Below are 27,647 nucleotides of genomic sequence, written 5' to 3'. Positions count from 1 at the left end.
GTGATCGTGACCCCAGTGACGCAGGGTGCCTGGCCCGAGTGAGGGGCTGGCTCTGTGGGGAGGTGGAGCTGAGACCCGCCAGCAGAGCTCTGAGCGCTCCCGCAGCTCGTGCTGGGGCTGGCCGGCGCCGCCTGCACCCCTGCCCTGCCGCTGCTCTTCCGCAGGCATCACTCCCACCGTCGTCCCATGTGTCTTCAGTTCATGTGACTTCGGAATTCCGTGTCCACGGCCTTCGGGAGTCCTGGCAGGGCCCTCTCTCCAGACAGCCTCTTGTTTGCCGGGTGTCACAGGTTGACTTCTCCTAACACCACGGTGCAGGCAGATCGAACACGGGGGGACGCGCTGCATGTGCTGGCTGGTGCTGGCTGGTTTCCGGGCTCTTTTCAGAAGTCACGGTTACGTGCTGCACTCTCCCCTGACACAGAAACGTCAAGTAAGCGTCCTGGCTTGTCGCCTTCCATGGAGAATGCACACATACAGGGTTCTCGAGGATTTCCTTGGGAGGTGGGTGTGGTTTGTGCGTCCTAGTGGCTGCTTCTCGGTGACTCAGGGGTCAGTTCCTTGGTACGGTGGGTCCCAGGCCCCTGCACTCGGCCAGGCCCCTCACTGCTGTCCTGCAGAGTGGAGTCAGTGACAGTTGGCTGGGAGATGGCAGTGCCTAACACTCAGGCCATAATTCTGCAACCGTTCTTTTAAATTTCACTTAAGCCAGGTAGTTTTAAGTTCTATTTGTCAGTGTCAACTTATCAAGATTTTTTTTTACTAGCAAAAGATCAGGATATCTTCATTTTACGTATTGTTTAAGTGGGCTCTACGCCCAACGTGGGCTTTGAACTCAAGACCCTGAGATCAAGAGTTGCTCTGTTGCTCTGTTGACCGAGTCAACCAGGCGCCTCCGGCATTTTTCACTCTATTCCGGAACTTGTCAAGCATACATCAGAGCAGAGAGAGATGTGCGGCAAACCTCCACGTCGCAGGCCAGCCCTGTTCCAGCCACCCCGCTCCGTTCCTCTTCTTGGGTGGGTTATTTTAAAGCAGATCCAAATTTCTGAATCTTACGTGTTCTAAATCTTCTATGCTCTGAACGTAGTTCTTTACATCCAGAGAGATGCCACAGTATCGTCGTAACGCATAGTTTACAAGCACAGATACAACACTCAGATATCCAGTCAGGCTCAGATTTGCCCCGTTGCTCCTTAGGCGCACTTCTGCAGCTGCTTTATTCAAACCGGGGTCCCGTCTGGTTCTCCTACAGATCTGGGCCAGCGGTGGGACTTTCTGTCTGCACTTGTTTTTAAACTCCTGTGAGAGAGCGAGGGCCTAAACGCAGGCTACAGACCAGCATTAGGGACAAAATGTCCCAGACGTCTTGCTACAGTGGCTCTGGCCCCCAGCCAGTGCACTGAGGGAGCGTGGGGACAGTGTCCCCTCGTTCCCCAGGCCTGCTGGCAGTTCTCCAAAAACGAGGTCCCCCCCAGGTGCTGTCTGGATGGCAGTGCAGTTCTGGTCTGTGGTTCAGCCTGGGGGAGACGGGTGAATTCTTGCGGACCCCAGGGGGAAATCAGTCCCACCCTGTGTCCTGACAGGGAGCTCTACCTGAACGGCTGTCATCCCTCCAGGAATGGGCACCACGGACCATGTCATTGTCCTGGCATCCACCAACCGAGCTGACATCTTGGACAACGCTCTGCTGAGGCCAGGCCGACTGGATCGACACGTCTTCATCGACCTTCCCACGCTGCAGGTCAGGGTGGCCGGGGGCCGGCCCTTCCTGGCCCAGCTGCGACCGCACAGTCCTGGTGCCTGTCTGTCCAGACTTTCTTTGGCTTCCCGCTCTTCCCACCGTTTTGCAGCTCATTTGGTTCACCCACATCTTCTCTTTATCCCTAAACATTGGGGCTGAGTTTTGTAGCAAGAACCTCAGGAGTCTCGTCCTGACCCCAAGTCTGCAGGCTGGCCGTGGGTTTGGAACATGAGCTGGGTTTGGAACATGAGCTGTGTTGCCCTGGGAGCAGGTGCCAGCCCTGCCGGTGTCTCAGCCCCTCCAGCCTCCTTGGGTCTCTGGAGAGACGTCCGCCCCCTGGTGGCCAGGCCTTGGTGGTGCCCCGAGGCAGCAGGAACCAGCAGGCAGTGATGGCGACCTCACATGGGTGTCACCCTGGGTCTGACACTCGAACGGCTCCTAGGCTCTAAGGAGCAGAATGGAGCTCCCCGCTGCCACTGCTTCCAGAACAGCACCTTCCCCTTTCTCTGACCGCGTAAGGAGCATTCCCATCAGGGTCTAGAAAACACAGAACGTCTACGAACCAGACGTCCTACGAAGTAAGCCCTTACTATGCGTGACCTAACCTTTCATTTTGAGATGCTGCCTGTGGCTCTCAACTGGTCTCACATATGAAGGTCGGGAGTGATGACAAGGACAGGGATCTAACAGCCAGGGGCCCGTCTGTGGGGCAGGAGTGAGCCCACACTCGTGTCCTTTCTCTGCAGGAAAGGCGGGAGATTTTTGAGCAGCACCTGAAGAGCCTGAAGCTGACCCAGGCCAGCAGCTTCTACTCCCAGCGTCTGGCAGAGCTGACGCCGGGGTTCAGTGGTACGGAAGCTGGTTCCCGCCAGTCCTAAGGGTGCAGGCCTCCCCCAAGGGCCCCACATCCCCCGCTCCGGGGTGGGGGTGAGGGTGAGGGTGAGGGTGTGCACAGGGAGCCAGACCGCACAGCACTTCCCTCCCGGAGTGGTGCCAGAGCCCACGGCCGGCGCCGGCGTTCAGGGAGTACTGTGCGCGTGCGCGTGTGCGTGCTCGCAGGGGGCGCTCCTGCCTTCCGGGCTCTGCACACCGGCTCTCGGGGCCCTCCTGGGCTCGGGCTGTATGTGCCGCCATTGATGAGTAGAATCGGATCACAAAGCAGGATATTTTCTGCGCGGCTCTCATTTTAAAGGGCGATAGAAACAAAATCCCTTTTATTGTAAAGTCTTCCCTTTGGATTTTTTTTAATGCCCTCAACTAGAATCTTGTGGAACCTGGAAAACTAACTTCTTTCCCCTCAGTGCACGTGTGAATTACTAGCTGGAATAAAACAGCACGTGGTGCTCTGCGTGCTGACGACAGTTGTGCAGTAAAGAGCCCGGAGGTTAGGGTTAGGCTGGAAGGCACGAGGGGGAATGCTTTGGGTCTGTCAGTCGTGTGGGTGGGGTCAGCAAAGGGCATGGGCGTCGCCTGCCCGCCTGTCTGCCAGTCGTCAGCCCCCTGCCCTCCCCTCTCACCCTCTGTGTGGACAGGTGCCGACATCGCCAATATCTGTAACGAGGCCGCGCTGCACGCTGCGCGAGAGGGCCACACGTCCGTCCACACGTTCAACTTCGAGTACGCCGTGGAACGAGTCATTGCCGGTACGAGGGACGTGTTCTCAGCAGGGCTGGAGCCCCAGGGGCAGCCAGATGGAAGGCAGGGTGGTGGGAGCCAGGTCAGCTTCCACATCGTGGGACAGAAGCAATTAGCAAACAGTTATGATCGGACAAGGGAACAGTGCGCAGAGTTCTATTCTTATGTCAGGTTGTTACCACGAGACTTATCCTTAGCGTAAAATGCCGAGAATCTGCCAAAGAGCAGACTCTTCAGGAAGAAATATACAAGGATCTCCCACAGCCAAGGGTGAGTGGCACGCAGCCCCGAGGTGGTCAGCGGTGCCCCCAAGCTGCAGGCCACCCACCGTGGGGCTGAGGCCACGGCTGCCTGGGGACAGAGGGTCTCCCGAGAGCTGAGCTCTGCTGTCCCGCCTGTCTCTGCTTCGGGGTCTCGGCAGGACAGGGGCAGGGAGGGGGTGGCTTCCGGCAGTGCTTGATGGTCACTGCTCCAAGTGGGGTCCCTGGGTTTCTGTCAGAAGAGGGACTGACACGATCTCTCGAAGTTTCCGCGGCCCTCCATGGCTTGTTCTTGAGCAGTGTTCGATCTAAGATACTGAAAGTTTTTTAAAAAGGGAAACTATTCCTTCCAAAGGTGTAGGAGAAGCACAGGCCTTGTCTGTGGAGGGGGACACTCAGTCATGAGTCATCCCTAGAAGGGGCTCGTCCCTGTCACCCTCCACTGGAGTTAAAGTCTGCTACAAATACCGCCAGGTGCCCATACTGCCGGTTAGGAATTGGCGTGGACAGGAGGAACTAAAGTGGCTGTTTCTTAAATGTTTTTGGTTTTTACTTTTTAATGTTTATTCTTTTTTTTTTTTTTTTAAACCACTGTTAGGCAATTTCTTTTTTTTTTTTTTTTTTTCAACGTTTATTTATTTTTGGGACAGAGAGAGACAGAGCATGAATGGGGGAGGGGCAGAGAGAGAGGGAGACACAGAACCGGAAACAGGCTCCAGGCTCTGAGCCATCAGCCCAGAGCCCGACGCGGGGCTCGAACTCCCGGACCGCGAGATCGTGACCTGGCTGAAGTCGGACGCTTAACCGACTGCGCCACCCAGGCGCCCCTTTAATGTTTATTCTTTTTTTATTTTTTTAAAATTTTTTTTTTCAATGTTTATTTATTTTTGGGACAGAGAGAGACAGAGCATGAACGGGGGAGGGGCAGAGAGAGAGGGAGACACAGAATCGGAAACAGGCTCCAGGCTCCGAGCCATCAGCCCAGAGCCTGACGCGGGGCTCGAACCCACGGACCGCGAGATCGTGACCTGGCTGAAGTCGGACGCTTAACCGACTGCGCCACCCAGGCGCCCCTTTAATGTTTATTCTTGAGAGAGAGAGAGAGAGAGAGAGAGAGAGAGAGAGAGACAGAACACGAGCGGGGGAGGGGCAGAGAGAGGCAGACACAGAATCCGAAGCAGGTTCCGGGCTCTGAGCTGTCAGCACAGAGCCCAACGCGGGGCTCGAGCTCACAAACCGTGAGATCACGACCTGAGCCAAAGTCTGACACTGAACTGACTGAGCCACCTGGGTGCCCCTAAGTGGCTGTTTCTTACTACAAACTCGGTTTTATACAAGCCCCTTATTTTTACGTGGGAATTGATACACTTGCAATAATGGTGTGAAGGCGAGAAAGACGCCTGTCAATACTGACGACGCTGGCCCTGTGAGCAGGCACCAGAGCCCCCTGGTCTCACTCTGCGGCCTGCCTGGGCTACAGCACGTCGCGTTCGAGCCCACCCTCGTGTGTAGATGCTCACATCACCAGCTCTGGTAGAGATGATTGAGCTGCTACAGCCAGTGTGAGGAAGGATTTATAACCTTGCAGTAAATGGAGGTGACCCTCCTACCAAATACCCCAAACCCAGAGCTGATCCAGGATGCCTCAAGTGGAAACTCAGGGAGGTGTAACGGTGTGACGGCAGCAGAGGGTCACCAGGTGGGAGGCATCGGGACTGCGGCTCGCATTGCCCGTCTGGGGGGAACGGCAGTGCGCAGCCCGGAACCCGCTCGGGACCCCGTCCAATCGCAGCAGCCCCGCGGGCCCCTGAGCTGAGGGTGTTCCTAAAGCCTGCAGGAGCTTGACTGCCGCTCCCGCGTTCACAGACGCACAAACGGGGAGCCTGCAGCACCCCCCTCACCAAATGAGCTTCACACGGTGAGGAACGCAGTTGTTGGTGTTGGCTGGGGGCCGAGACGCCGGAGGCGAGCGTCCGGTGAGGACGTTGCTCTGGTGACACAGGGTGGAACTCTGTGAGGCCAGGCGGAGTGCCTGGGACACTCACCGGCCCTCTTGCAGGGACCGCCAAAAAGAGCAAGATCCTCTCCAAGGAAGAACAGAAGGTGGTTGCGTTCCACGAGTCGGGCCACGCCTTGGTCGGCTGGCTGCTGGAGCACACGGAGGCCGTGATGAAGGTGGGCTGTCCCACGCGCACGCGCGTGTGGCCGCGGGCGGGTCCGGGGCGTCGGCAGGCGTGAGCCCCACTGGCCCTTGGACCACGCTGGCCTCGGAAGCACCGCGTGTTCTCTCTCCAAGAGAAGGCACGGTGTGAGGTGGACAGGGGCACAGGGCAGAGGCGACCGTGCAGGGTCCCTCATCCCGGGAGGCAGAGGGCAGGACACGTGGCTCCAGCTGTGGGGCAAGGCCACTGGAGAGCCACGCAACGACCGGGGGGCCCCCTTTCCTGTCTGCACCCTCGATCTTGGAATTAAGAACTGTCAAGTTTACCACCATCTCTGAAAGCAGTAATGTAACGACTCCTAACCTTAAGAATAGGTGCGTGGAGCTCACCTTAAAGAACTACCACTCTCATAAGCATTTGGGAGTTTGATGAAAATTTTATTTGTATCAAATGCCTATAGTATAAACAACTCCTCCGGAATGGTGGATTCATGACCAGGGAACCGAGTGACCCTTCAGGAAAACGTGAAGGTGTGGGAGGCGGGTGCGGATTGAACTGTGCCCTGTGTCCGGCCTAGAGGGGGCCGGCGGGTGCAGGGAGGGAGCCGCAGTGCCGAGCATCCCCAGCACCGAAGAAGGGGACACGTGGCCACTGTCAGCCGGCACGTCTGTTTACTGTCCTTGAACTGCTTTTCAGAGGTGTCAGTTGTAGCCAAGTAGGTCGTTAGTCTGGTCGTGTCTGAGAGGCCTTCCCCGAGAGGGCCCGAAGTCCAGTGTTTGTGACAGACAAGTGGACGCAGCCGTCATTGAGGTGACCTGGGTCAGGCTGAGGACAGTCACCAAGGATGTGACATTTATGGGACACTAAATATTTCAGTAAGCAAGATAAATACCTGAATGCAGTATCTCAAGAAAAATTAATGCAGAAAGATCCTGGATGAAGTAAACATAATTTAAAATTTCCTGTTTGACGGCCAAAAGATAAATCTGTCATAATGAGAACCACCCCCCACCCCACCCCCACCCGGCCTGGCACTCTGCCAGTTGCGGATGTGATCATTACGTAGAGCATTTTACAGTGTAATTCGCTTAAGTATTAGCCTCTCAGCTTCCTCTCCAGAGCCCCTGCGTGCCAACCTGGTGCTGCGCTGGTGGGGGAGAAAGGCAAGGATGGTCTCCAGTCTTGGTGTCCCCAAGGGTTTGTGCAGTCCCATGTCCACCGCGGTGGGCGGTGACAGGAGGGCACGACGACTGGCCCGGGGTGGGGGTGGGGGGCGGGGCCCCGTCTCCTTGGCTCCACCCAGGAAGCCATCTTTGCTGTGCTTTGCGCGGTGTGCGAGGACGACACCGCCCAACAGCACGTGAGCTGTTCTCCTTGGTCACACAAGTGAGGCCGGTGCAGACTTGCTCTGACTGCTTTGAAAGCCTCCAGTTAAAGACCCGTCTTGCCCCACCCCACCTTCGTCCTCCTGCTCACTCGGCCACCTGACACTCCACAGGTCTCCATCGCACCGCGGACGAACGCAGCCCTGGGCTTTGCTCAGATGCTTCCAAGAGACCAGCACCTCTTCACCAGGGAGCAGCTGTTTGAGCGGATGTGCATGGCCTTGGGTGGCCGCGTGTCGGAATCCATCTCCTTCAACAAGGTCACTTCTGGTGAGGAGCTGGCCCGTGCTGGTTCTGGCGTTCTCAAAGTGCTTTTACATCCACCGCGCCTTCCTCGTGGGGTTGGGAGGGTGAATCCGATGGAGGAATTCGAAGGGTGGCTTACACACGTACTTCTGAATTTCACTAAGTGTTCTCAAGCTACTGGTACAGGTGCTCGTGTCCCCAGTGACACAAGGGTTCAGCGTTGACAGGGGTGTTGTCAGAGCTGGACGTGTGCTGGGGAGCTGCCAGGGAAGCGAACCCAGAGTGCACCCCACGTAGTGTTTAGACTTTTAAGACTCTGTCCTTTAAAGAACAGTAACAGGGCACAGTTGTCCCCTGGGTCCTCTGCGGTCAGGCCCAGGCCCGTGCCACTCTGCCGAGAGAAACCTCTTTCTCGGCCCCATGCTCCAGGGGCTCAGGACGACCTGAGGAAGGTCACGCGCATCGCCTACTCCATGGTGAGGCAGTTTGGCATGGCCCCAAGCATCGGGCCCGTGTCCTTTCCCGAGGCGCAGGAGGGACTCACGGGAGTTGGACGGCGTCCCTTCAGCCAGGGCCTCCAGCAGATGATGGATCACGTGAGTGCGTGCCGCCCCCTCTCACGGCGCAGTGGGTCAGGGAGCAGGTGTCTGAGGTGCTGGCGCTGTGTCGTCACGTGGTCCACGTGGTGGGCTTTCCAGTCCTGACCCCTTGTGGCTCTCACGTTCTGAGCGTCTGCTCTCGGGTGAGGACTTGTGTGGTCCCTGGTGAAACTGTCCGTGAAACACCCCGAACGATGCAGCCGGTGCCCAGCGGTCCCCAGCGGTCCCCGCACCTGCAGGACACATGCACGCTCCCTGCGCGACCTGGCCGGGCCCACGTCCAGCCTGGTGCGCACGTGAGGTGGCCGCACGCTCCCCGGCCTCCAGGAGCTGGTGGGCGCCTGCAGCCGTGAAGGGGGAAGGGGTGGGAGGCAGCCTCCTGGAACAGGGGCATTCGCGGGGGATGGGGTCAGGGCAGGAAATGCCACTGGCAGCCAAGCTCTCCTGGTCCCTGTGAGCCGGAGGTTGGCTTCCTGCCCCGTGGCTCTAACGTGTGCTCTGATGCCAGAATTCTGTGCCAGAATCGGGCACAGGAGATGTCGTGAGCATTGGTCTGCCGTCCTGCTCGTGACAGATCTGTTCGCCCATTGGCAGGAAGCCAAAGTGCTGGTGGCAAAGGCCCACAGGCACACGGAGAAGGTGCTGCGGGACAACCAGGACAAGCTGCAGGCGGTAAGGTTCTGGGCACCTGCCTGTCCTTCCCTTGGCGGGGGTGGGGGCAGGCAACCATCGCCACACGGTGCTGATGTGGCTGTCACTCCTCGAGGGACTCTTTCCAGCACACACACAGCCACAGAAAAAGCAGCCTTTCTACACTCCCCCCAGTTCAACTGAAATCTCACCTTTTTCAAAGACCACTTGGGGCATGGCAGTCTTTTATTTTTCCTTTATTTATCTTTTGGGAGGGGGAGAGGCAGAGAGAGAGAGAGAGAGAGAGAGAGAGAGAGAGAGAGAGAGAGAATCCCAAGCAGGCTCTGTGCTGTTGGCACAGAGCCCGATGGGGGGCTCAATCTCATGAACCGTGAGATCATGACCTGAGTTGAAATCAAGAGTCGAATGCTCAGCCGAGCCACCCAGGGGCCCCTATTTTAAGTCATGTCTGTGCCACACATGGGGCTTGAACTCTGGACTTTGATTTCAAGTTTAGAATAATCTTAGACTTATAGAAAAGCTGCAAATATAGCACAAGCCCCTTCTACCCCATGGCCGGTTTTCCGTATCGTTAACATCTCCCTTTAACGTGGCGGGTTTTCTACGAGCTAGTGAACCAGTGTCGACACGTCATTAACTGAAGTCTGCGCTAAGTTCACGTTTCCTTCGTCTTCATCTAATGTCGTTTCCTGTCCCTGGACCCACTTCACTCTTGGTTGTGATGTCTCGTTTCGCTTCCCTGGGCTCTGAGTTCCCACTCGCCTGTTGGCTGCCGGCTCTGGCAGTCTTCAGAGCAGTGGCTTGGTGGGTGTGCTGTGTCCCCCAGCTGGCATCTGTCTGCAGTTCTCAGTGAGGCTGGGAAGGCGGCACCTGAAGCGGGTGCCTCCCGTGTCCCTCGTAGAAGCGGGCAGCACTTTGTGGACAGGCCACGTTTCCTCACTTCCTCATTCCATTCAGATGAGGCGCTGCTCCCCCAGGCTGGGGTGCTGCCCTCACAGTGCTGCCCCTGGACCAGGGGGTTGTGGGCAGGGCAGGGACCTGCTGAGCCAGAACCCGCCGTTTACCAGGCCCGGGTGCCACACGTGTGCGCTGCGGCTGCTGCTTGGCAGAACTGGGTGGGGCTCCTCCTGTGGGGGCCCCGGGTGTCCCCCCCTCTGCACCATGGGGGGCGGGGCGTGTTCCAGGGCTTAGCAGCTCTGTCCCTCCCGAGGAAGCAGTGGCCCTGCTCAGAAGTGCCTGGGACGCATCCCTCATGGCCGGTGTGGGCTGTGCACACGGCCCCCTCAGCGTGCTCTCTGGGACCACGTCTAGGGAGGCAGAGGCTCCCTTGCTAGCCCTGGGCACCAGCACCCCGTCCCCACGTTCCAGCCCCCACTTGTTCCCCGACGTGCAGACACACGCACCGTGTTTGGTAAAGGAAACTAAAGTGGCCCCAGAGAACAGGTTTGGGAGGGAAGCAGAAAAATGACGGAGGCTGGCAGCCGGGAGGCTGCCTGTAAGGTGCAGACGAGGGCTCTGTGCGTGAGCTGCCCGCTCACACTGCTTCCCTGGGAAGCCGCCTGCCCAGGGCGTCCCGCTCCAGACGCCCCCTCCCTGCTGGGTGCTGGGCTCTCAAAAGGCTCATCTGTTTCCTTGTCTGGGGTTCACACACCACTCGCTGTGTTCCGTTAGCTGGCAAATGCCCTGTTGGAGAAGGAAGTGATAAACTACGAGGATATCGAGGCCCTCATCGGTCCGCCCCCTCACGGGCCCAAGAAGATGATCGCGCCTCAAAGGTGGAGTGAGGCCGAGAGGGAGAAGCAAGACGCCGGGGAGGAGGAGGCGCCTCAGCAGCCCCCACTTCGCGGGGAGGAGCCATCTTGGCCCAAATAGACGGGCCTCCCGGATTGTGCCTCGACTGTGCCGTGGGGACGCGGCGTCCCCCGCAGACCCAGGAAGGGAACGCCTCACTGAGTGCCCCGCCCCTGCCGTTCCCCTTTTGCCCAGACTGGTACCCCCTCCCAGCCCTCACTGGTCTCTGAAAAGACTTCTGAGATCTATTTATTGACTGCCCTCCCGGTGAGAGGTAAACGTTTTTGCGGATGACTTGGCTTTGCTAGATTGTCTTATCCGTGCCGGGTACAGGTGGGCATGTAGATCCGAACTCCCAGGCCGGTGACCCGGTGACAAGGTGGTTTTGTGCGCGAGCAGCTTGCTCCCACCAGGAGTTCATGCGGGGGCTGTCCCAGCTGCTGGGACTTCATCAGAGCGCTAACAGGACCCCCGAGCCAGCTGCCGCCTGTCCTCCCTCCGGTGGGCCTGTCCTGCTGGCGCGTCCACAGGGTCGGCATCAGAGCCAGGCCCTGGGCTCTCGGGCGTTAAAATACTGCCACCTACTGCTGTGCAGACCCGGGCACCAGCCTGTCCTGCTGGCCTGGCCTCCACACGAGGGGTAAGCCCTGAGGCCTGCTGTGGCATGTGTGGTAAGTTCCAGGGGGAGAGTCCATCTTGCGTCACAGGGCCAGCTCTAACCCGGACATGGGGTCACGCGTTTCAGTCTAGAATGTCAGCCCAAGATAACCAACAGAAGAGCCCTGTTGTAGGAATCTGGGGGAAAGGCCCTGGGACGCCCCCTCATCGCAGCAAGCGAGGTACACTGGGTCCCCTCGGCCCCCTTGTGCCCAGGGGTGTGCCACACGCACTCCGGTGTCCCCACCCACTGCTCTCACTGCGCCTGCCCTCCCGGCGCAGCGGTGTTCGGAGCCACGGACTGCAGGTGCTTCCTGACAGAAGGGGTAGTTCGGCCGCCCATCCCACAGTACGGCCCGAGGGAGGGCAGCTCTGAGAGCACTGTGGCCTTTGCCCCAGGTCCCCAAATTCACTTCCAAAGATGGATATGCAGTTAGGAGGGTTCTGGTCTCTTCGCCCCAGGGTGGCACCCTCCGTATCCTAACCATGGACGGATGTGGTCAAGCTTATCCCCCTCCTACTTTACCAATAAATTGGCCCGTGCCTCTTTATTCTCTGGAAAATCGTTTGCTGACCACAAGATACACAGAAACCAAACGTAAATGGCACGAAAAGCGGCCCCTCCCTGCAGCGGAAGCAGGGGAGCCTGACTTGCTAGCACTCACTGGTGGGACGGGGGAGGTTCGCTATGCTGACTTAGAGAAGCTCAAGGCGTCTGCCGACTTTGGGCCCCCAAGTGGTCACAAGTGATGTCACCTCCGGGTCATCAGGTGCTCGAGCGCCAGAAGTCACACCTCCTCTACCATCCCAGGCGGGGACTGAGGCTGCCCCTCAGACTTCCTGTAAAGAGCCTCCTCCAACTGCATGTTGGTCTGGGGCAGCCAGACCACACGGGGCAACCGGCGTGTTCGACACCCGAGCCGCAGCCCCGACCCTCTGCCCTCCACCCGGCAAAGGGGGTATAACGTGGCCTGACTGTAGCTTCTGGAACTGGCTTCACCTGAGTCACGTATGCGAGGTCTCCTCACCAAGAAAAACATGTTTTCTTTTGTTTGTTTTTTAGTAATCTCTACTTCCGACGTGGGGCTCAAATTCACGATCTGCAGATCAAGAGTCGCACGCTCTTACGATTGAGACAGCTAGGCGCCCCGAGAATGTCACATTTTCAAAGTAAACGTGTGTTTAACACCATCAGCCTAATAACTTACATCCTTTAACAATACAAATCGTTCTCTGTAATCTACACTTGTACTTACGATTCTTTTATGTTCCCTAAAAGCTCCCTTTTTGTTGCAGTTAACAGACATACGCATACAATTTGATGTTCATATGTGCCGCAGGGTGATCACAATGAGCCTAGTTAACACCTGTCACCACACAGGTATTTAATCTGATGAGAACTCTTAAGGTCATACTCTTAGCAATTTTTAAATAAAACATTTATGATTATGACACTAATATTCTTTCCACTGCCTTTCACTGACATCAAGTGTTCCTTCAGGTTTTAGGAACCTCTGGGTTAGCCTATATCTGATTTACGGGTAGGCCACGATTCTGGAAAGCTGAGATGATGGACAGTTATGAGTTCTGTGATTAAGCAGCGAACATTAGCCTGTCCTCGCTGTTATTAGGCTACTGCTTTTCCTAACTCAACCATCAGCCCATATTTATATAACATAACATGCAAATTTTACAAAGTGCTTTGGGATATAACCTCCCCCACTTCCCCAAACACTATAAAATCACTTCTGCTATGATATTAACTTAAAAAATCAAGGGGCACCTGGGTGGCTCAGTCAGTTCAGTGTCCGACTCTTGATTTCAGCTCAAGTCATGATTTCATGGTTCACGGGATTGAGCCCCACGTCCTGCTCTGCTCTGAAAGTGCAGAACCTGCATGGGATTCTCTCTCTCCCTCTCTCTCCAAAATAAATAAACATTAAAAAAAAAAAAAAATGACTGTGTGTCTGACAGAGTTCCAAAAACTATTGTTGACAGCCTCAGGTGGAATTTCTCTGAAGCCAACACCCACAGCACCAGCTGGAAGGCACTGGTCAGTTGCAGGTGCTGAGTGACAAGGCACTGCTGGGAGTAACTGGGGCTCCCTCTTGCAAGGAAATTCTGGGAGGCTGTGCAGAGGACACTCCAACACCTTCAGGCATGTTTATCCAGGAATCCCGGGCTACCTTATTTATGTGCATGCAGTTTGCAGGGGCATTAGCTGGCTCCTTCAGTGGCCCCTGCAGGCCCAAGCCCAGGGCAAAAGCTCTGCAGCAGAGACGTGGCTGTGGAATTCTGTGTCCAGGGGGACACGGCCTGTCCCTATAGCTGATGATTTTTTAAATGCGTGGCCCAGCCAAGTCTTTGTATCAGAAGGATTCCTGCTTAACACTTTAGAACAGTTCGGGGTGCCTGGGTGGCTCAGTTGGTTAGGCAGCTGACTTCGGCTCAGGTCATGATCTCGCTCGTGGTGCGTGAGTTCGAGCCCCGCGTCGGGCTCTGTGCTGATGGCTCAGAGCCTGGAGCCTGCTTCGGATTCTGTGTCTCCCTCTACCTCTGCCCCTCCCATGCTCATGCTCTCTCAATAATAAATTAAAATTAAAAAAAAAACAACACAGTTTATAACAGTTCATTTTCCTCTTTCCCAACAAGAAAGTTGAGCCTATTTCTAGCAGATTTCCTGTCAGAACCGTTTTTACTTCACTATTCTGCATACTGTTCAAAGGAAGTAAGCGTGTGGAGTATTCAAGCATGGGATCCTGGAGTCTGCATCGGGCATGGTGTGCGCAGCAGACCGAGGTCCTTGAATTACAACTTCGCTTTCTTACTGCCAACTTGATTCTGATCAGGGTTTCTATTTTCTGACCTCTAGCCCCCAACCGGTGACCCATGGCAGCACCTCAACCATGAGCGGCTACAGCTCAGGTCAAGATGTGGCTCAGGGCAGACGGAACTGCACGAGTCTGGGGTCTGTCCGGAAAGAGAAACTGGGGATGGGGATAGGAGTGTGTTTGAGACTAAAAAGAACACGGTATCTGACCACGAAGATCCACTGAAAGGGGTCTGAGAAAGACCAGGGAGGTGCGGGCTAACATTTGATGGACTACGTTCAAGGAAAATCCGCACGGGCCAAGGCAAGTATGTATTCGGCAGATGTTTCCCCAATGTCCCTCTGCTGCAGTTATGGGGGTCCACGTTCCAGTTCCACCAGAAAGAAGGGACTTGTGAGGCAGATGATAATCCCTCTCACGGTTTTTGTAAGGACTGATGGAGGGATCACTTGCTCTCTTCTCTCCCGCACTGGCTCCCAGCACGTCACATGGAAGTGGAGCTGTGTGACATCCGTGACAGCCAGTACATTCACTCACCCTGTACGGGACACCGCACGATGTGCTGTGGTCTAACACAGACTCTCCTCCCACTTCACAGAAGGGAAAAATTCAAACAATGCCCAACGTCTCAAAACTAGTACAAAGGTTCCCAAGCAACTCCAGCCACTTTCTTACTGACTCGCCAGTGACTCTCCAGTTGAGCCCATCTGTTTGTGAAAGTGGCAGACCAAGTTTTAAACGTTACCTTAACGTCACAGGTAGATACCATTCCCAAGTTCACGAGAAGTACTTTCAGCCTCTCCTGTGCTGACAACAGTCACAAAGTGGGGCTAACACAGCCCTTGTCTCCTAACTGAGCACCCAGAGCTAGGGTTTGGACTTTCCGTGCAGGCTCGGCGCATTCGTCTCAAGAGCCTGCAGGTGCTTCATAATTTACACATGTTCTGTGTCCTTTCTACCTGTTCCGTGTCCCTGTCCAAACCCTGTAATTCCCCAATGAATCTCAGCCTGATACTTCTAACACCCAAGGGTGTCTCAATAGGGCAGAAAACTGTATCGGCACCCTATGTACTCAGTGAAGCACACAGGCCTCCACGTTTCTCATTTCGTGTCATAAAAAATTCTTCGAGTGTTAAGTTCTATTAGGAAGAAGCTTAGCGTCTGGGGGGTGGGAAAGAAGGAGAGTTACCAGGCTGTAAAGGCTCACGGAAAGGGACAGGGTGTTGGCGGTTTCCTAGACTTGCGCGGGAGAACGGGAGACGCACAGGGCACAGGTCACGGAGCTATGTCGGGCTATTTATTGAATACATGTTTTCCATGACGCCCGTCTCTGCAGGGTCTGCAGTCCGTCACCCGGATTCTTACCCCCCCCCTCTGCCCGACTCGGGGAAGGTACAGCGCTTGTGCCGTGCAGCGTGAAAACGCATGCGAAGTACTTACGCTCCAGTTAGAGCACTCAACAAGTGTCACTTCTGGGTAAACGAAGAAGCACAAATGTTTCAAAAGGTTGGAAAGGCACAAAGACGGACGCGGAGGCGAGGCTTTAGGGTTAGGGGCACGTACCGAGTCCCGTGACATGCAGGAGCAGGAAAGACTCGGCACCCAAACAGCCGCTGCTCTCCTCTGGCCTGGCCGTTCCTCCTTGAAGGCCGTGGAGTCCCGCAGGACCCGCCGTCCTCCCAGCACGGCCCGGGACCCAACCCGCGGGAAGCCGGAGGCGCCACGCCCGCCCAGGCCGCGAGGTCTGCTGGGAGAGCGTTGACGTCACTTCCGGGATCCCGGGCTCTGACTGGCCGGAACCCTTCGGCGCTTTTGATTGGCCGAGCCCAACACCATCCCAGGGTGCTTTGTGGTAGCAGTTCTTTTCCGCTGGCCGTTCTCCTCCGGAGGAGGTGAGTGTGCTCGGTTCAGGCGCCTTTGGCTGCATCGGGTGGCATCCGCCGCCATCGGTGTAGGGCCGCGTCGGGCGCGGCCGCAGAGGGGCCTCGGGCCGTTGCCGCAGACGGGAGAGGGCCGTGGCCCGGGTTCTGGGGCCGGGCGGGCCGCCGCGTCCTGCCGGAGCCCGGGGCCTGACTCGCTCCCCTCTCCCGCGGCTCCCCAGGCCCGTAGGCAGCAGCCATGGCGCCCAGCCGGAATGGCATGATCCTGAAGCCCCACTTCCACAAGGACTGGCAGCGGCGCGTGGCCACGTGGTTCAACCAGCCGGCGCGGAAGATCCGCAGGTGAGCCGCCGCTGCCGGGTGGGGCCGCGGGGAGCCCACGGTCAGGTGCGCTTGAACCCCTTGGCCCGGTGAGCGCGCGGCCGTCGGGAGCGTGCGCCGGGGCCGGGCCGGGGGCCAGCTGACCGCCGCCCGCCTCTGTCCGCCCAGACGCAAGGCCCGGCAAGCCAAGGCACGCCGCATCGCCCCGCGCCCCGCGTCCGGACCCATCCGGCCCATCGTCAGGTGCCCCACGGTGCGGTATCACACCAAAGTGCGAGCCGGCAGGGGCTTCAGCCTGGAGGAGCTGCGGGTGAGTGCGCCGGGAGGCGCGGGAGGCTCTGCTTGGCGGCCCCCGGTCCATGATGACATTCTCCGGAATCGCTGCACCTCCTTGATGAGAGCGCTTTTGAACCCTTTTCCATCTGACGGCCGGGCACCCGGGTGGGGGCGCGGGGAGCGGAGGCCCCGGGGTGGGGGTCCTGCATCCGTGTCTGTCTGGGGGCAGGTGGCTGGCATCCACAAGAAGGTGGCGCGGACCATCGGGATCTCCGTGGATCCGAGACGGCGGAACAAGTCCACGGAGTCCCTGCAGGCCAACGTGCAGCGGCTGAAGGAGTACCGCTCCAAGCTGCTCCTGTTCCCGCGGAGGCCGGCAGCCCCCAAGAAGGGGGACAGCTCGGTGAGTGCGCCCTCCCCGCCGGGTCAGGGTAATCTCTGCGTCCCCGCAGATAGAGGGACGCGTGTGAGTGGAGAAGGGCAGAGCTCCTGGCGTTTCCCTAGTTGTGCAGAGCACCGTCTGGTTCCCATCTGGGTCGCCGTCAAAGCTGTTGGCTGGAGGCCGGGGGGGTTAGGGGTTTATCTTGTTTGCTTTGTAAGTTGGCTCACGTACAAACGCTCCCCCGGCGTCTCCGTGTCTCTGCTCGACGGAACGGGGGTTCAGTGACTTGTCACCCAGGCCTATGTGTGTGCACCCATAGGTGGGGTCGCCCAGCAAGCGGGGCTGTTGTCCAGGGTTAGAAGCTTGCAGCTTTTGGGGACTTGAGGTGAGCCCGGGTGACTCTTGTCCTTAACAGGCCGAGGAACTCAAGCTGGCCACGCAGCTGACAGGACCGGTCATGCCCATACGGAACGTAAGTGGGCTTTGGGGGGTGAACCAGTGAGTTTTCGGGGCGGAGATTGGGTTGAAGGGTGGCAGCCAGGGCCTGTGTCAAGATTTATGGGTTTGTGAAAAAGAAACCTTTTTTGGCTTTGGGAGCAACACCCTTCACTCTTAACAGGTGGGCTCCTTGAGGGAGGGCCTTGTCTTCATCTTTGGGGACTCCTTTGTTGCACCTCCTTCGATTTTTTTTTTTTTTTTCCTTTTCTTTTTTTTTTTTTTTTTTTTTTGTTCCCCTCTTTGCTATTTGAAAGGCCAGGCCACAGGTAATTGCACGTTTGGTGATCCAGGACGTGACTGGGCCCTTGGGCCCTTGACTTTCTCTGCCAGGGAGGTGGGCCCAGGCCTCCCTCGGTCCATGTTCTCTGCTGTTGACGGTGACACAATGTCTGTCTCAGCACACCCTCCCCCAACGGTTGTTCGCACAGCTCAGGGGGTCGCTTCTGCCTCTGCTGTGTGTTTGGCGGGGGCATTAAAGTCTGTCTTGGTGTCAGCATAGCCCTTCAGCAGTCGATGGGCAGACAGCCACGGTTTCTGCTGTCCTCATATGCTGGGTTTTGTCTCCGGCCTCACTGCATGCAAGGGTTTTGACTCCTGTGCTCCGTTCCAGGTCTACAAGAAAGAGAAAGCCAGAGTCATTACCGAGGAGGAGAAGAACTTCAAGGCGTTTGCCAGTCTTCGCATGGCCCGTGCCCATGCCCGGCTGTTTGGCATCCGGGCCAAGAGGGCCAAAGAAGCTGCAGAACAGGATGTGGAAAAGAAAAAATAAAGCGCCGTTGGCAACTTGAGATATTTGCGGTCTCCGTGTGACAGCGGTCTCCCGTGAGGGGTGGGGCAAGGACGTGGGGATGTGTGCCCTTGCTGAGGAGACCTGGCAGGGGGTGACAGCATCTTTGCGGGGCAGTCCAAAGACCGAACTGCTTTTTTTTAGTTTCAGAGAGCAAATCCCAAGCAGGCTCTGCGCTGTCAGTGTGGGGCCTGACACAGGCTCAAACTCCTAAAACTTTGGTACTTTTTTTTGCAGAGGTGTTATAACGGTTCATTGGCTTCATTGTTAATGAGTATTTTCCAGTTACTTGAGTGTTTCAGGGGTCAGACCCTTCCTGGGCCTGTCTGCACTTCTCCTGTGCCCAGTAGCAGCCCCTTCACCCACATTTGCAAGGCATCCAAGCTTTGGTGCAGAAAGCTGGCCTTTGTCCATCCTGAACACACGTTTGGGCTACTGAGCCTGTGTGGCGGCCAAGCATGCCCTCGTGGGCAGGCAGCACTGTCCCCGGACCCTTTGTGACAGCATGATGCCCGAGTTCCTTTGAAACTGGAGCTTGGTTTCTCTACGGGTGGGTACTGAGGTCCAGCCCTGAGCCGGTCCCTCGTCCCAGCAGGGCCCACTCTGGGGACTGGCACTCAGCAAGTTTTGCTTCGGTGCTCCAGCCCTGTGGGTATAGGTGTCCACAAGCCATGAGAGGTGTGTGTGTCTGTCCCCGGCACCTGTGCTGCCACCTGAGTGTGTTTGGAACCAGATTTCAGATAGGTTTTCATCTAACAGATGATTTGGAAGGCACTTTACTCCACACCTGAAGTAAGTTTGTAAGGGGCTAACCTCCACGCTCCTGCACTTGGAGAACCTGTGTCAGGGAAGGGTCAGCTGACGGGTGGGAATTTGAGGCCAGGCCATGTCCTGGACCACCCTGTGAAGAGGGGATATCCTGGTGGCACGGTTTCCACAGCATTTGTGCAGAGAACCCGGTAAGGAGTGGGATTAAGCTACCTGACCGCAGGTGGCTCTGCGCTTGGGCTGGACCCCAGGCCTCCAGGAAAGTGCACGGCCGTGGCGTCCACCACCCCAGCACCTGTGATCCAACCTTTGGGGTAAGGGGAAGAGAGCTTTGCGTGCCTTCAGTCACCTCTGGACCTACCCTGTCCCCCTTTTGGCATTGTGCTACCGGAATGAAGGGCCTTTCCTGCCCTCAGGAGCCCCTGGGACAGGCTGGACACCTGAGAAGCCTGGGGTAGGGGACCCGCACGCTAGGACCCTGTTCACTGGGTTCTCTGCAGCAGCCCTCCTCTGGTTCTGTCACAGTTCTGGGTCACCTGAACTAAGCAGCTTCCAAGGGTCACTTAGCGCAGTGCCATGAACTTTTGGTGAGCAGGACCGGCCCCACCCCTGCAGGTAAGCTACTCGAGCCGTCTGGTAAAGCCAGGCGGGAAGTAAGCCGGATCCTAGGACTTGGGGCTCCTGAGCCCCACCAAAGGGGCTTCTGAAGGTGCCGGGCCCAACTGGTTCTCCCCCCTGCTTGATGCGCTAAACTCCCTGACCTGCAGTTGTGAGGACGTCTTTCCTCTGCAGTCTGGAATGCTCTTGGTGGGTTCGAAGATTTTTACATCACCCAGGACTTGGGTGAGACTGGTACCAGAAGTGATTATGGATTGGACAGCCCAGCTGGTGTCCCCTCCGAGCTGTGGCCCTGTCTGGGGAGCAAGGGGCCCCGGCCCAGCCTTTCCCGAGGCTGAGGAAGGATCCCTGCGAGGTGGAGCTGGGAGCCTGGAGGGCAGGCGGTGCCAACCAGCCTGGAAAGCCTAAGTTCTGCTGGACTGGTGGTGGAACCCTGGTGCCTGTGACCCGGTAGCTGGGGAACGACCGGGTGAGAGTGAGCTCATGTGCGTGGTAGGCACCGCAAGGAGGCTGGAAGGACTTCCCCCGCGACTGGTCCCTGCGTGTCCGTCGGCTCCAAGGCAGCCCTCGCCACGGCCAGGGTGACGGGGTCCTCTGTCAACTGGCCGTCCCCTGGCATTCCGGCTCCTGGAGGGTTTCGCCTGGAGTGTGTGCGGAACTGCCCGGGACAGACGGCTCCTCACTCGGCTGTGTGTCTGGTGGGGCGGCAGAGGCGTGAGGCCACAGAGCAACAAGAAAACGGGGCCTCCGTCCTCTCTCTGGTGAGCAACTGAATTTTTCCAGCAAGCACGGCCTCTGATGAGGTGCCCCAGAGCAGAGAACCGGCTGTGCTCTGCCCTCCCCCATGTGTGGTTTTAGCCACTGTGTGTGGTCGTTTGATGCGCAGCATAGGAAACTAACCCTGTACAGGGCAGATTCCTTCACCCCTTTCTACACCCGGGTAACGTTCCACCAGCTGGTGTGCTCCGCGACACCCGAGCGGGGGTCCGACACGGAGTTCGGCTCGTCAGGCCGGTCGTGTGTGGGGTGCAAGTGCATTTTGAGGTCAGATTCCCAAAGTGGGTTCACGGGTGTCACTAGCTATGGCCGTGGCGGCCCACAGGGGTGCCTGGGCTCCTGCCACCCACCAGATGGCCCGTGTCACACGTGTACCTCTTTGCCAGTTTTCGGATAAGCATTGTTCTGATAGAAGTTGCAAAGGTTTTTTTCTCAAAGTATTACTTGTTTTCTTTTTTTTATTTTTTAAGCAGTTTTTTTTTTTAATATACTTATTTTTGAGAGAGAAAGAGCGAGGGTCCTAAGAGGGCTCTGCGCTGACAGCAGCGAGCCTGAGGCGGGACTCAAAGTCATGAGCTGTGAGATCATGACCTGAGCCAAGGTCAGACGTTTAACTGACACCCAGGCGCCCTATCCTGTAGTTGCTTTGTTAAAATATCTACAATTGTGGTGTTTTAAGGAAGAATTAAGATTAACACTAATTTCCACTTGCTTGAAACTGTTGTAATTTAGGGGAAAAACTACAGTTGTTTTAGGTTATTTAGGCTTTTTGCCACTTAACTCAGTTCAAGCCAGAGAGTAGAAGGAGGTAAGTGCACGTGCGAAGGGCTCTGGGTTCTTTTCTCTACTTTTTTTGTGTCTCACACATTACTTTTTATTTACAGATACTTACATTCATCATGTTTTCTTTTATTGTTTCTGGATGTTCGCTTTTTTTTCTTTTCTAAGTTACAGAAAATATGCTCTTTGTTAAAAAAAAAAAAAATCCAGAAAAGAGGAGAATAAACCAAAGTGAAGGGTCCCCCGAATCACCCCCACCCTCCAAGCACCTAGAACAGCTTCTGCATCTACCCAGAGTGGTTTCCGTGAAGTTATATTCTGGTATAAACAGCTGGCCCTTTTGTTTTCATAAGAGCAAATGGCGGGGGTGCCCAGCTGGCACAGCTGGAAGGGCGTGCCACCCTTGATCTCGAGGTTTGTGGGTTCAAGCCCCACACTGGGTGCAAAGATCACTTAAATATTTTTTTGACAGCAAATGGAGTCACACTGTGTGCGCTGCTCCGTATCATTCCAGCTCACCCACGTCTCTCTCCCTTCACTCCTGTGCCTGTAGAGGACCCCTGAAGGGGTTTTATTTAAACAGGCCTCTATAGGTGAGGAGCCCTGGAATGCTGCTGTTAACTTGCATTTCTTTATTATTTGTGAAGCTGAGCCTCTTCTCATATTTGCTGGCAAATTATCTTTTTGTGTGTGTGTGTGGTTCCTCTGTTACATTCTTTGTCCATTTTTCTATTGTGATGTCTTTTTCTTGAGTTGTAGCAGCTCTTTGCATATTAAGGAAATTTGCCTTCTGTCATATGTTGACGATTTTTCTTCTAGTTTATTCTTTTCCTTTTGAGTCTTGCTTATATCTTTTTTTTTTTTTTTTCTTTTTTTTTAAGTCATTGCTACACTCAACGTGGGGCTCCTACGACCTTGTGATCAAGTCTTGGGTGCTCTACCAACTGAGCCAGCCAGGCTCCCTGAGCCTTATATGTTGAGTATGGTCTGGAGGGAGGGTGGAGCGCTGTCTTTTAGGAGACAGTGTGCTGTAGTAGGAATACCACAGCCTGGCCTCTGTAGTAGACATTGCTTATTCTTTTTTTTTTGGCTTTTCAGCATCAGAACTCACGTTGGGAGCTTCTTTGAGTCCCGTGAGAAGCAGAACCCGCCTCTTTTGTAGAAGCTCAAGGCACCTACTCTCTGCCCTGCTTCCTGGCCCGCTTCCTGGTCACGTGGCCAGGCTCCCCACTTCGCAGACTGGTCCCCTGTCCCCAGCCAGGGCACATCCTTGGTGATGCAACCTCACCGTCCTCTCCGTGGTCTTGGGGTGCCCCCCACCAATCCCAGGGCTTCCCCAGTGTCTGGCTCCCTCAGCTGGGATCTGTTTCCAGTTGCTTGGAACTAGACCAGACATACTGAGCACGCAGTCTCACCCGGGTCTGGCTCTGGGCCTGCCTGGCACTGACCGTCCAGGAGGCTTTCACTCGACATGCACCGAGTGCTGACCACAGATGGGGCGCCGCGTTAGGGGAGGGGATCAGGCTGCAGGATGTAAGCAGAGCCCGGTGATGGGGTAGGCACTGGGCAGCAGATCGTCGGAGGGGCCGGGGACGGTGGAAAGTAAGGTGGAGGAAATTATTGAAGGACGCGGAGATGAAGGGGGAACAGGCGTTCATTCGCTCCGGTATTTATTCGGCACCTACTGTGTGCCAGGCGTCGCCCCGGCTGCAGGGACTATATGGATCTGCCTTGTCTTTGTGGGGTTTTCATTCTGAAGGATCCCCAGACACAGGCTCTGGCAGGCCCGCTCTGTCCCCTTCCTGCAGTGTTCTGGGCACACGTCTGTCACGGGTCAGTGGCGGGACGGTCAGAGCCCTCTGCCATCAGGTGCCTGTGGCTCCTCGCCCCCCCCCCCCCCAGTGTGTCTTCTCCACGTGGTCCTGGGGCGGAGCAGGGAGTGCACAGCACGTGTTGAACGCCCCCTGCAGGCCAGGCCCTGGGGCTGCCACCGTGAGTGAGCCACAAGGCCCCTCTTCACAGGTAAACCGGAACAGAAAGTGGAAGCACAGGGTGGGGCAGCTGCCTTGGCTCCAGAGAGGAAGACCGGCCACCCGGTGCCAGGCTGCAGGGGGACAGGTGGCCTGGGGCCTACAGAAGGGCCGTCAGCCTAGGAAGGGAAGGCTGGCCTGCCTTGCAGAGTCTTCTCCAGACCTACCCTTCCCGGTGGGGGTCCGAGTGCCCCCCCCTCCCCCCCGGGACATCCACCTTCTCACGGCTGCTCCTCCAGAGCGCTAAGGTCCGGGACACATGAGAGGGGTCTTGGTGACAGGCATCTGATCGCTGCCAGAAGGCCATATGGGGGCTGTGGGAAAGGTGTGTGTTAGCCCTGGCTCCCCACTCTCCCCTGCAGAGCCTTAGCTGGGGCCCCTCGTTTTCAAGCCTCAGTTTCCACAGCTGCAGAGGGACCCTGATTCCAGAGTGCTGGGGGCAGACAGAATGCGGCATAGCTCCTGCCCTTCTGGAAACTTCCCCAGAAAGGGGGATGCTTTCTGGGGAGGAGGAGGCAAAACTGGGTCACTGATGAAAGGTCTGGGGATGGAGGCAGTGTCAAAGCACCACCCAGGCGGCTCTTACCGAGAATATCATCAAAAGCCCCGGATGAGTCAGGTGAGAAGAAAACCAGGACGTCCGTCAGTCGGAGATGCCAGCCCCGTGGACGCTGCACCTGCCTGCCGCCCTGACCCACACCACCGTCACCCCCTCCCCCCCGGGGACCCTGTGGGCAGCTGTGTCCTCGTGGTCTGCCTGTTCGGCCCTGGTCCTGTGGTCCCCGCCAGCTGACGTCCACGTCCTGGTCTGATACCGTCCCTGAAGTGTGTAGCTGGACCCAGCAGCTTGCCACTACTTGAACAGAGCACAAGTGGAGGGCACCAGGCTGAGACAAGGTTACCGTGGCTCCTTGTGGCTCCTGTGTCAACTGCCTCCCAACCCCCCGGATGACTAGCCCTGGGGAAGCAGGCCGCTGGGGTCCCCGGGGCAAGCCCCGAGCACGGGAGGCCTCCCAGGTCAGGGGAACCCAAGAAAGGGACAGCTGGTTCTGGATCACCTCTGGCCTGTGGCCCTGGCCTTGGCAGGCGCTCTATACCCTCACAGTCGCCTGTGACCTCCCAGGGGGTGAGGGAACAGCAAAGCCCCTGAGACACACTGGGGGGCCAGGATGGGCCAAGGAACGCGAGGTACTAGGTTCTGAGTGGCGTTGCGGGGTCCAGTTAGAATCCCAGCTCTGCCCCTGCTGTGTGACCTCAGGCAAGGCATCACCCACTCTGAGCCATGGTCTTCTCATTGACAAAACAGGCGATACCACCTGGCTTGGGGCAGGAGGGGATGGCAGCCAGGGGCTGAATGTGGGAAGTCACGAAGATAAGGGACACAGTGTCCTTGGAGGAGAAGGGACCTGTCAGGGCTCCTTGTGTCTGAATGTGTTTGCGCTCAGGCATGTCTGTGTGTCCATGTCACGTGCATGTCTGCACGCATTTGATGCGTGTGTGCACATGGTCAGTGAACGCACGTGTGCATTTGACATGTACGTGTGCCTGGCCCATTGTGTGCCCGTGTGATCCATGTGTGTTGTGTCTGTGTGGGGTGTGCACGCGCGTGTGCGGGTGAGGGAGGGAAGTCCCATCAGCCCTGCCTCAGTCCTGGCTCTCCGATGCTGTCATGACAACATGGCTGAGGGTCTGAAGCCCAGCTAGGACCACAGATTGTGTGTTGTCCCAGCCGGGTGGGCCCTCTGGGTGCGACTGTGATTTCTAAAGTAAGACAAGTGCCAAATCTTGTAGGAAAACAATCCAGTCGAGACAGGTTGCAGATGTTCTGAGATAAAATAGCATTTCTCAGGAGGAAAGAAACAAAGGAAGAGAGTACGTTTGCAACCAGCTTATAAAAGGAAGAACCCAGACAGCCATATGTAGCCTGTTCCCTTTCTGGAAATCCTGCTGATCCCCCCACCCCACCCCTGCCTATAATTTCTACAGTCAACAAGCGTTCCCAAACAACCTCTTGGCTTGTGGGGCGGTGGCCTGCGGTGGCCCGCGTCCTCCCCCTGATGAGGAGCAGGACCGGGGCTGGGGGCGGGGTGGGGGTGGGGGGGCAGGTGCGCATACATGCAAGGACTTGCCCTGAGCTAGCACGCCTCTCACACACAGCCTGGAGGTGACTCTGCTCTTGTCCCACTTTCCAGGTGGTCCTGGAGGCATGAGTGGTTCTGGAACTTGCTCGAGTTCAATGCTGTGGGACAAGGGCCAGGAGCTCGGGGAAGCCTGCTGGAGTCGGCTGGTGGAGACCACAGTGGCCTGAAATGCCAGTCGTCCAAAGCAAGGATTCTTTGGAAGCATCAAAAGAACCAAATGGGGGCGCCTGCCTGGGGAGCTCGGTCGGTTTCAGCTCAGGTCATCATCTCCAGGTTCAGGAGTTGGAGCCCCGTGTCGGGCTCTGTGCTGACAGAGTGGATCCTGCTTGGGATTCTGTCTCCCTCTCTCTCTGCCCTTCCCCTGCTCGCTTGCTCTCTCTCTCTCAAAATAGTAAATAAATAAACTTAAAAAGTACCAAATGGGAGCTAGTTAAATGCCTCAGGGACGGTTGGTTTGATCGGCTGATCCCTCAGTGACCCCTCCCGAGCCCCTGGCTGGGCGGGAGCTGGGTTAGCAGGTGCCAGGGTGAGGCAGCAGGAGTAGGGAGGCAGGCCAGGGCTTGGCAAACGTTGCCCTCAAGGAAGAGGTAGTTAAGCGTGTCAGGCTCTCTGGGCCACAGCTCCTCAGCTCTGCTCTGGAGCAAACTCAACCCCAGGCAAAATGTGAGCGGACAGGCGAGGCGGTGCTCCGGTGAAACCTTATTTACAGAACAGGCGGCGACCAGACTGCGTCCCCGGTAACCTGCGGTAGCCTACTTTTATTGAGGTAGAATGCCGGTCTGTTTGGGCTGCTGAAACCAAAATACCACAGACTGGGCAATTCTAAACAACAGACATCGATTTCACAGTCCCGGAGGCTGAAAGTCCAGGATCAACGTGCCGGCAGCCTCAGTATCTGGTGAGGGACTCCCCTTCTTGGTCTGTCCTCACGTTGGCGGAAGGGCGAGGGGACTCTGAGGGTCCCTTTCTCAGGGCCCTAACCCCACTCATAAGGCTCCACCCTTACGGACCCAAGGGCCTCCCAAAGTTCCCACCTCCTTTTTTTTTTTTTTTAAACTTTTTTTAAGTTTATTTATTTTGAGAAAGAGACAGCGTGAGCAGGGGAGGGGCAGAGAGAGGGAAAGAACCTCCAGCAGGCCCCAGGCTCTGGGCTGCGGGGCTTGAAGTCACAAAACCACAAGATAGTGACCTGAGCCGAAACCAAGAGTTGGACGCTTAACCTACTGAGCCACCCGGGGCCCCCCGCCAAAGGTCCCACCTCCTAATACCATCATATTGGGGGTCAGGATTTCAACATACGAATTCGGGGGAGGGGCATAAATATTCAGTCCTTGGCATGGAAGAAGGCCATAAACCGTTTATAAAAGAAGAAACAAGTTACAAACAGAAATAGTTTGCGCAAAGACCTCATTCAACAAACGTACTGAGCACGTAGTACGTGCCGGGCACAGTCCTGGGCCCAGGGACTCAACCGTGACATGGCAGGCTGGTCCCTCACGCCGACAGTCTGATGAGCCATGTGGTAAGGGCTCGGACGCTGGAGGCAACTTTTGAAAAGTAAATGCAGACTTGCATGGGGGAAAGGCTGGAAGGGCAAACATCACAATGGTGTTTATGTCTGGGCGCTACAATTCTTGTTTCTACGTGCTTCTCCACACTCTTAAGTTTTCGACGTGGAACGTGTACTCTTATTTCCTGTACAACAACAACAACAAAATATACGAACGAGGGTCTCCTTTCCCATGTCTGGCTGCCGGCCCTCCCCCTGCCCCTGCCTTCCCGGCCCTCCCTTGTCCCCAGGGTTCTTGTGGGCTGGTGGGTGAGGAGGGAGCCCCACCACCGCCGCGTGTCCTGGGAACTCAGGAGGGCCACACTGGCCCAGGCCTCACGGACCAGGGTTGCGGGAAATCTGCTTTTTCTTCCGTGGCTTCTTTCCATTACTGCCATCTGGAGCCGAGGCGCAGGGTCACCCCGTGGAGACAGCCACGTCCTGTGGGGCTGTGGCCGGAGACCCCAGGGGGTCCGTTAAAATCTCTCGACCTCAGATGCTCCAACTCCCCAACTCTGATGGTCTTTCCTCTCTCCCCTCGATGGAAGTGTCACCAGTTACTGTGGTGTGTGTGATGTGTGTGTGATGGTGAAGAAGGAGTGACAGGGAGGCTGGAGGGGGCAGAACGGGGCACTGATGGGCCTCAAATCCTTCTCTGTGTCTCACTGCCCTTTGCCTCTTTCCCCAGGTGCCCAGGAAGTAGGCCCTTGTGCCGGAGACCAACTCACTAACCCCAGCTGCAAGGATTTCCCTTTTTTTGCCAACCGGCACGTGGCGTTTGGCTTCCGGGTGTGCCTGGGGTTCAGTCCCGTCATCTCTGCGCCAGGATGCCGTCCAGGCACAGGGGCCGGGAAGACCTCTCCTGCCTGACCCTGTCTT

General features: G+C 56.7%; 2 protein-coding genes, 1 long non-coding RNA gene and 1 other non-coding gene across 4 annotated transcripts in view; 3 read left to right on the top strand and 1 right to left on the bottom strand.

Moving 5' to 3' along the window:
• Window positions 1-11,304, top strand: part of SPG7 (SPG7 matrix AAA peptidase subunit, paraplegin) — a 33,382-nt gene extending 22,078 nt beyond the window's left edge. Inside the window, exons 10-17 of the mRNA XM_030298550.2 lie at window positions 1,620-1,744; window positions 2,491-2,593; window positions 3,277-3,387; window positions 5,699-5,814; window positions 7,300-7,456; window positions 7,862-8,028; window positions 8,626-8,703; window positions 10,354-11,304. Coding sequence (XP_030154410.1) covers window positions 1,620-1,744; window positions 2,491-2,593; window positions 3,277-3,387; window positions 5,699-5,814; window positions 7,300-7,456; window positions 7,862-8,028; window positions 8,626-8,703; window positions 10,354-10,554 — 1,058 coding nt within the window. The 3' untranslated portion in view covers window positions 10,555-11,304. The remainder of the gene's footprint in view (window positions 1-1,619; window positions 1,745-2,490; window positions 2,594-3,276; window positions 3,388-5,698; window positions 5,815-7,299; window positions 7,457-7,861; window positions 8,029-8,625; window positions 8,704-10,353) is intronic.
• On the bottom strand, window positions 7,303-15,624 carry LOC115502804. Its single transcript, XR_003965198.1, has 2 exons — window positions 15,525-15,624; window positions 7,303-8,264 (listed from the first exon to the last, which is right to left on the bottom strand). It is a non-coding gene; the product is annotated as an uncharacterized LOC115502804 (long non-coding RNA).
• A 137-nt stretch (window positions 15,625-15,761) lies between these two features.
• On the top strand, window positions 15,762-18,110 carry RPL13 (ribosomal protein L13). Its single transcript, XM_030298553.1, has 6 exons — window positions 15,762-15,853; window positions 16,063-16,183; window positions 16,331-16,472; window positions 16,668-16,841; window positions 17,236-17,292; window positions 17,929-18,110. The coding sequence occupies exons 2-6, from the start codon at window positions 16,080-16,082 to the stop codon at window positions 18,085-18,087; spliced, it is 636 nt and encodes a 211-aa protein (XP_030154413.1). The 5' UTR covers window positions 15,762-15,853; window positions 16,063-16,079; the 3' UTR covers window positions 18,088-18,110.
• On the top strand, window positions 16,523-16,600 carry LOC115503579. Its single transcript, XR_003965417.1, has one exon. It is a non-coding gene; the product is annotated as a small nucleolar RNA MBII-202 (small nucleolar RNA).
• Window positions 18,111-27,647: the final 9,537 nt, after the last annotated feature.

Source organism: Lynx canadensis, chromosome E2, assembly GCF_007474595.2.
Source record: "Lynx canadensis isolate LIC74 chromosome E2, mLynCan4.pri.v2, whole genome shotgun sequence".
NCBI classification, from domain to species: domain Eukaryota; kingdom Metazoa; phylum Chordata; class Mammalia; order Carnivora; family Felidae; genus Lynx; species Lynx canadensis.
This window is presented reverse-complemented; position numbering and strand designations above follow the sequence as displayed.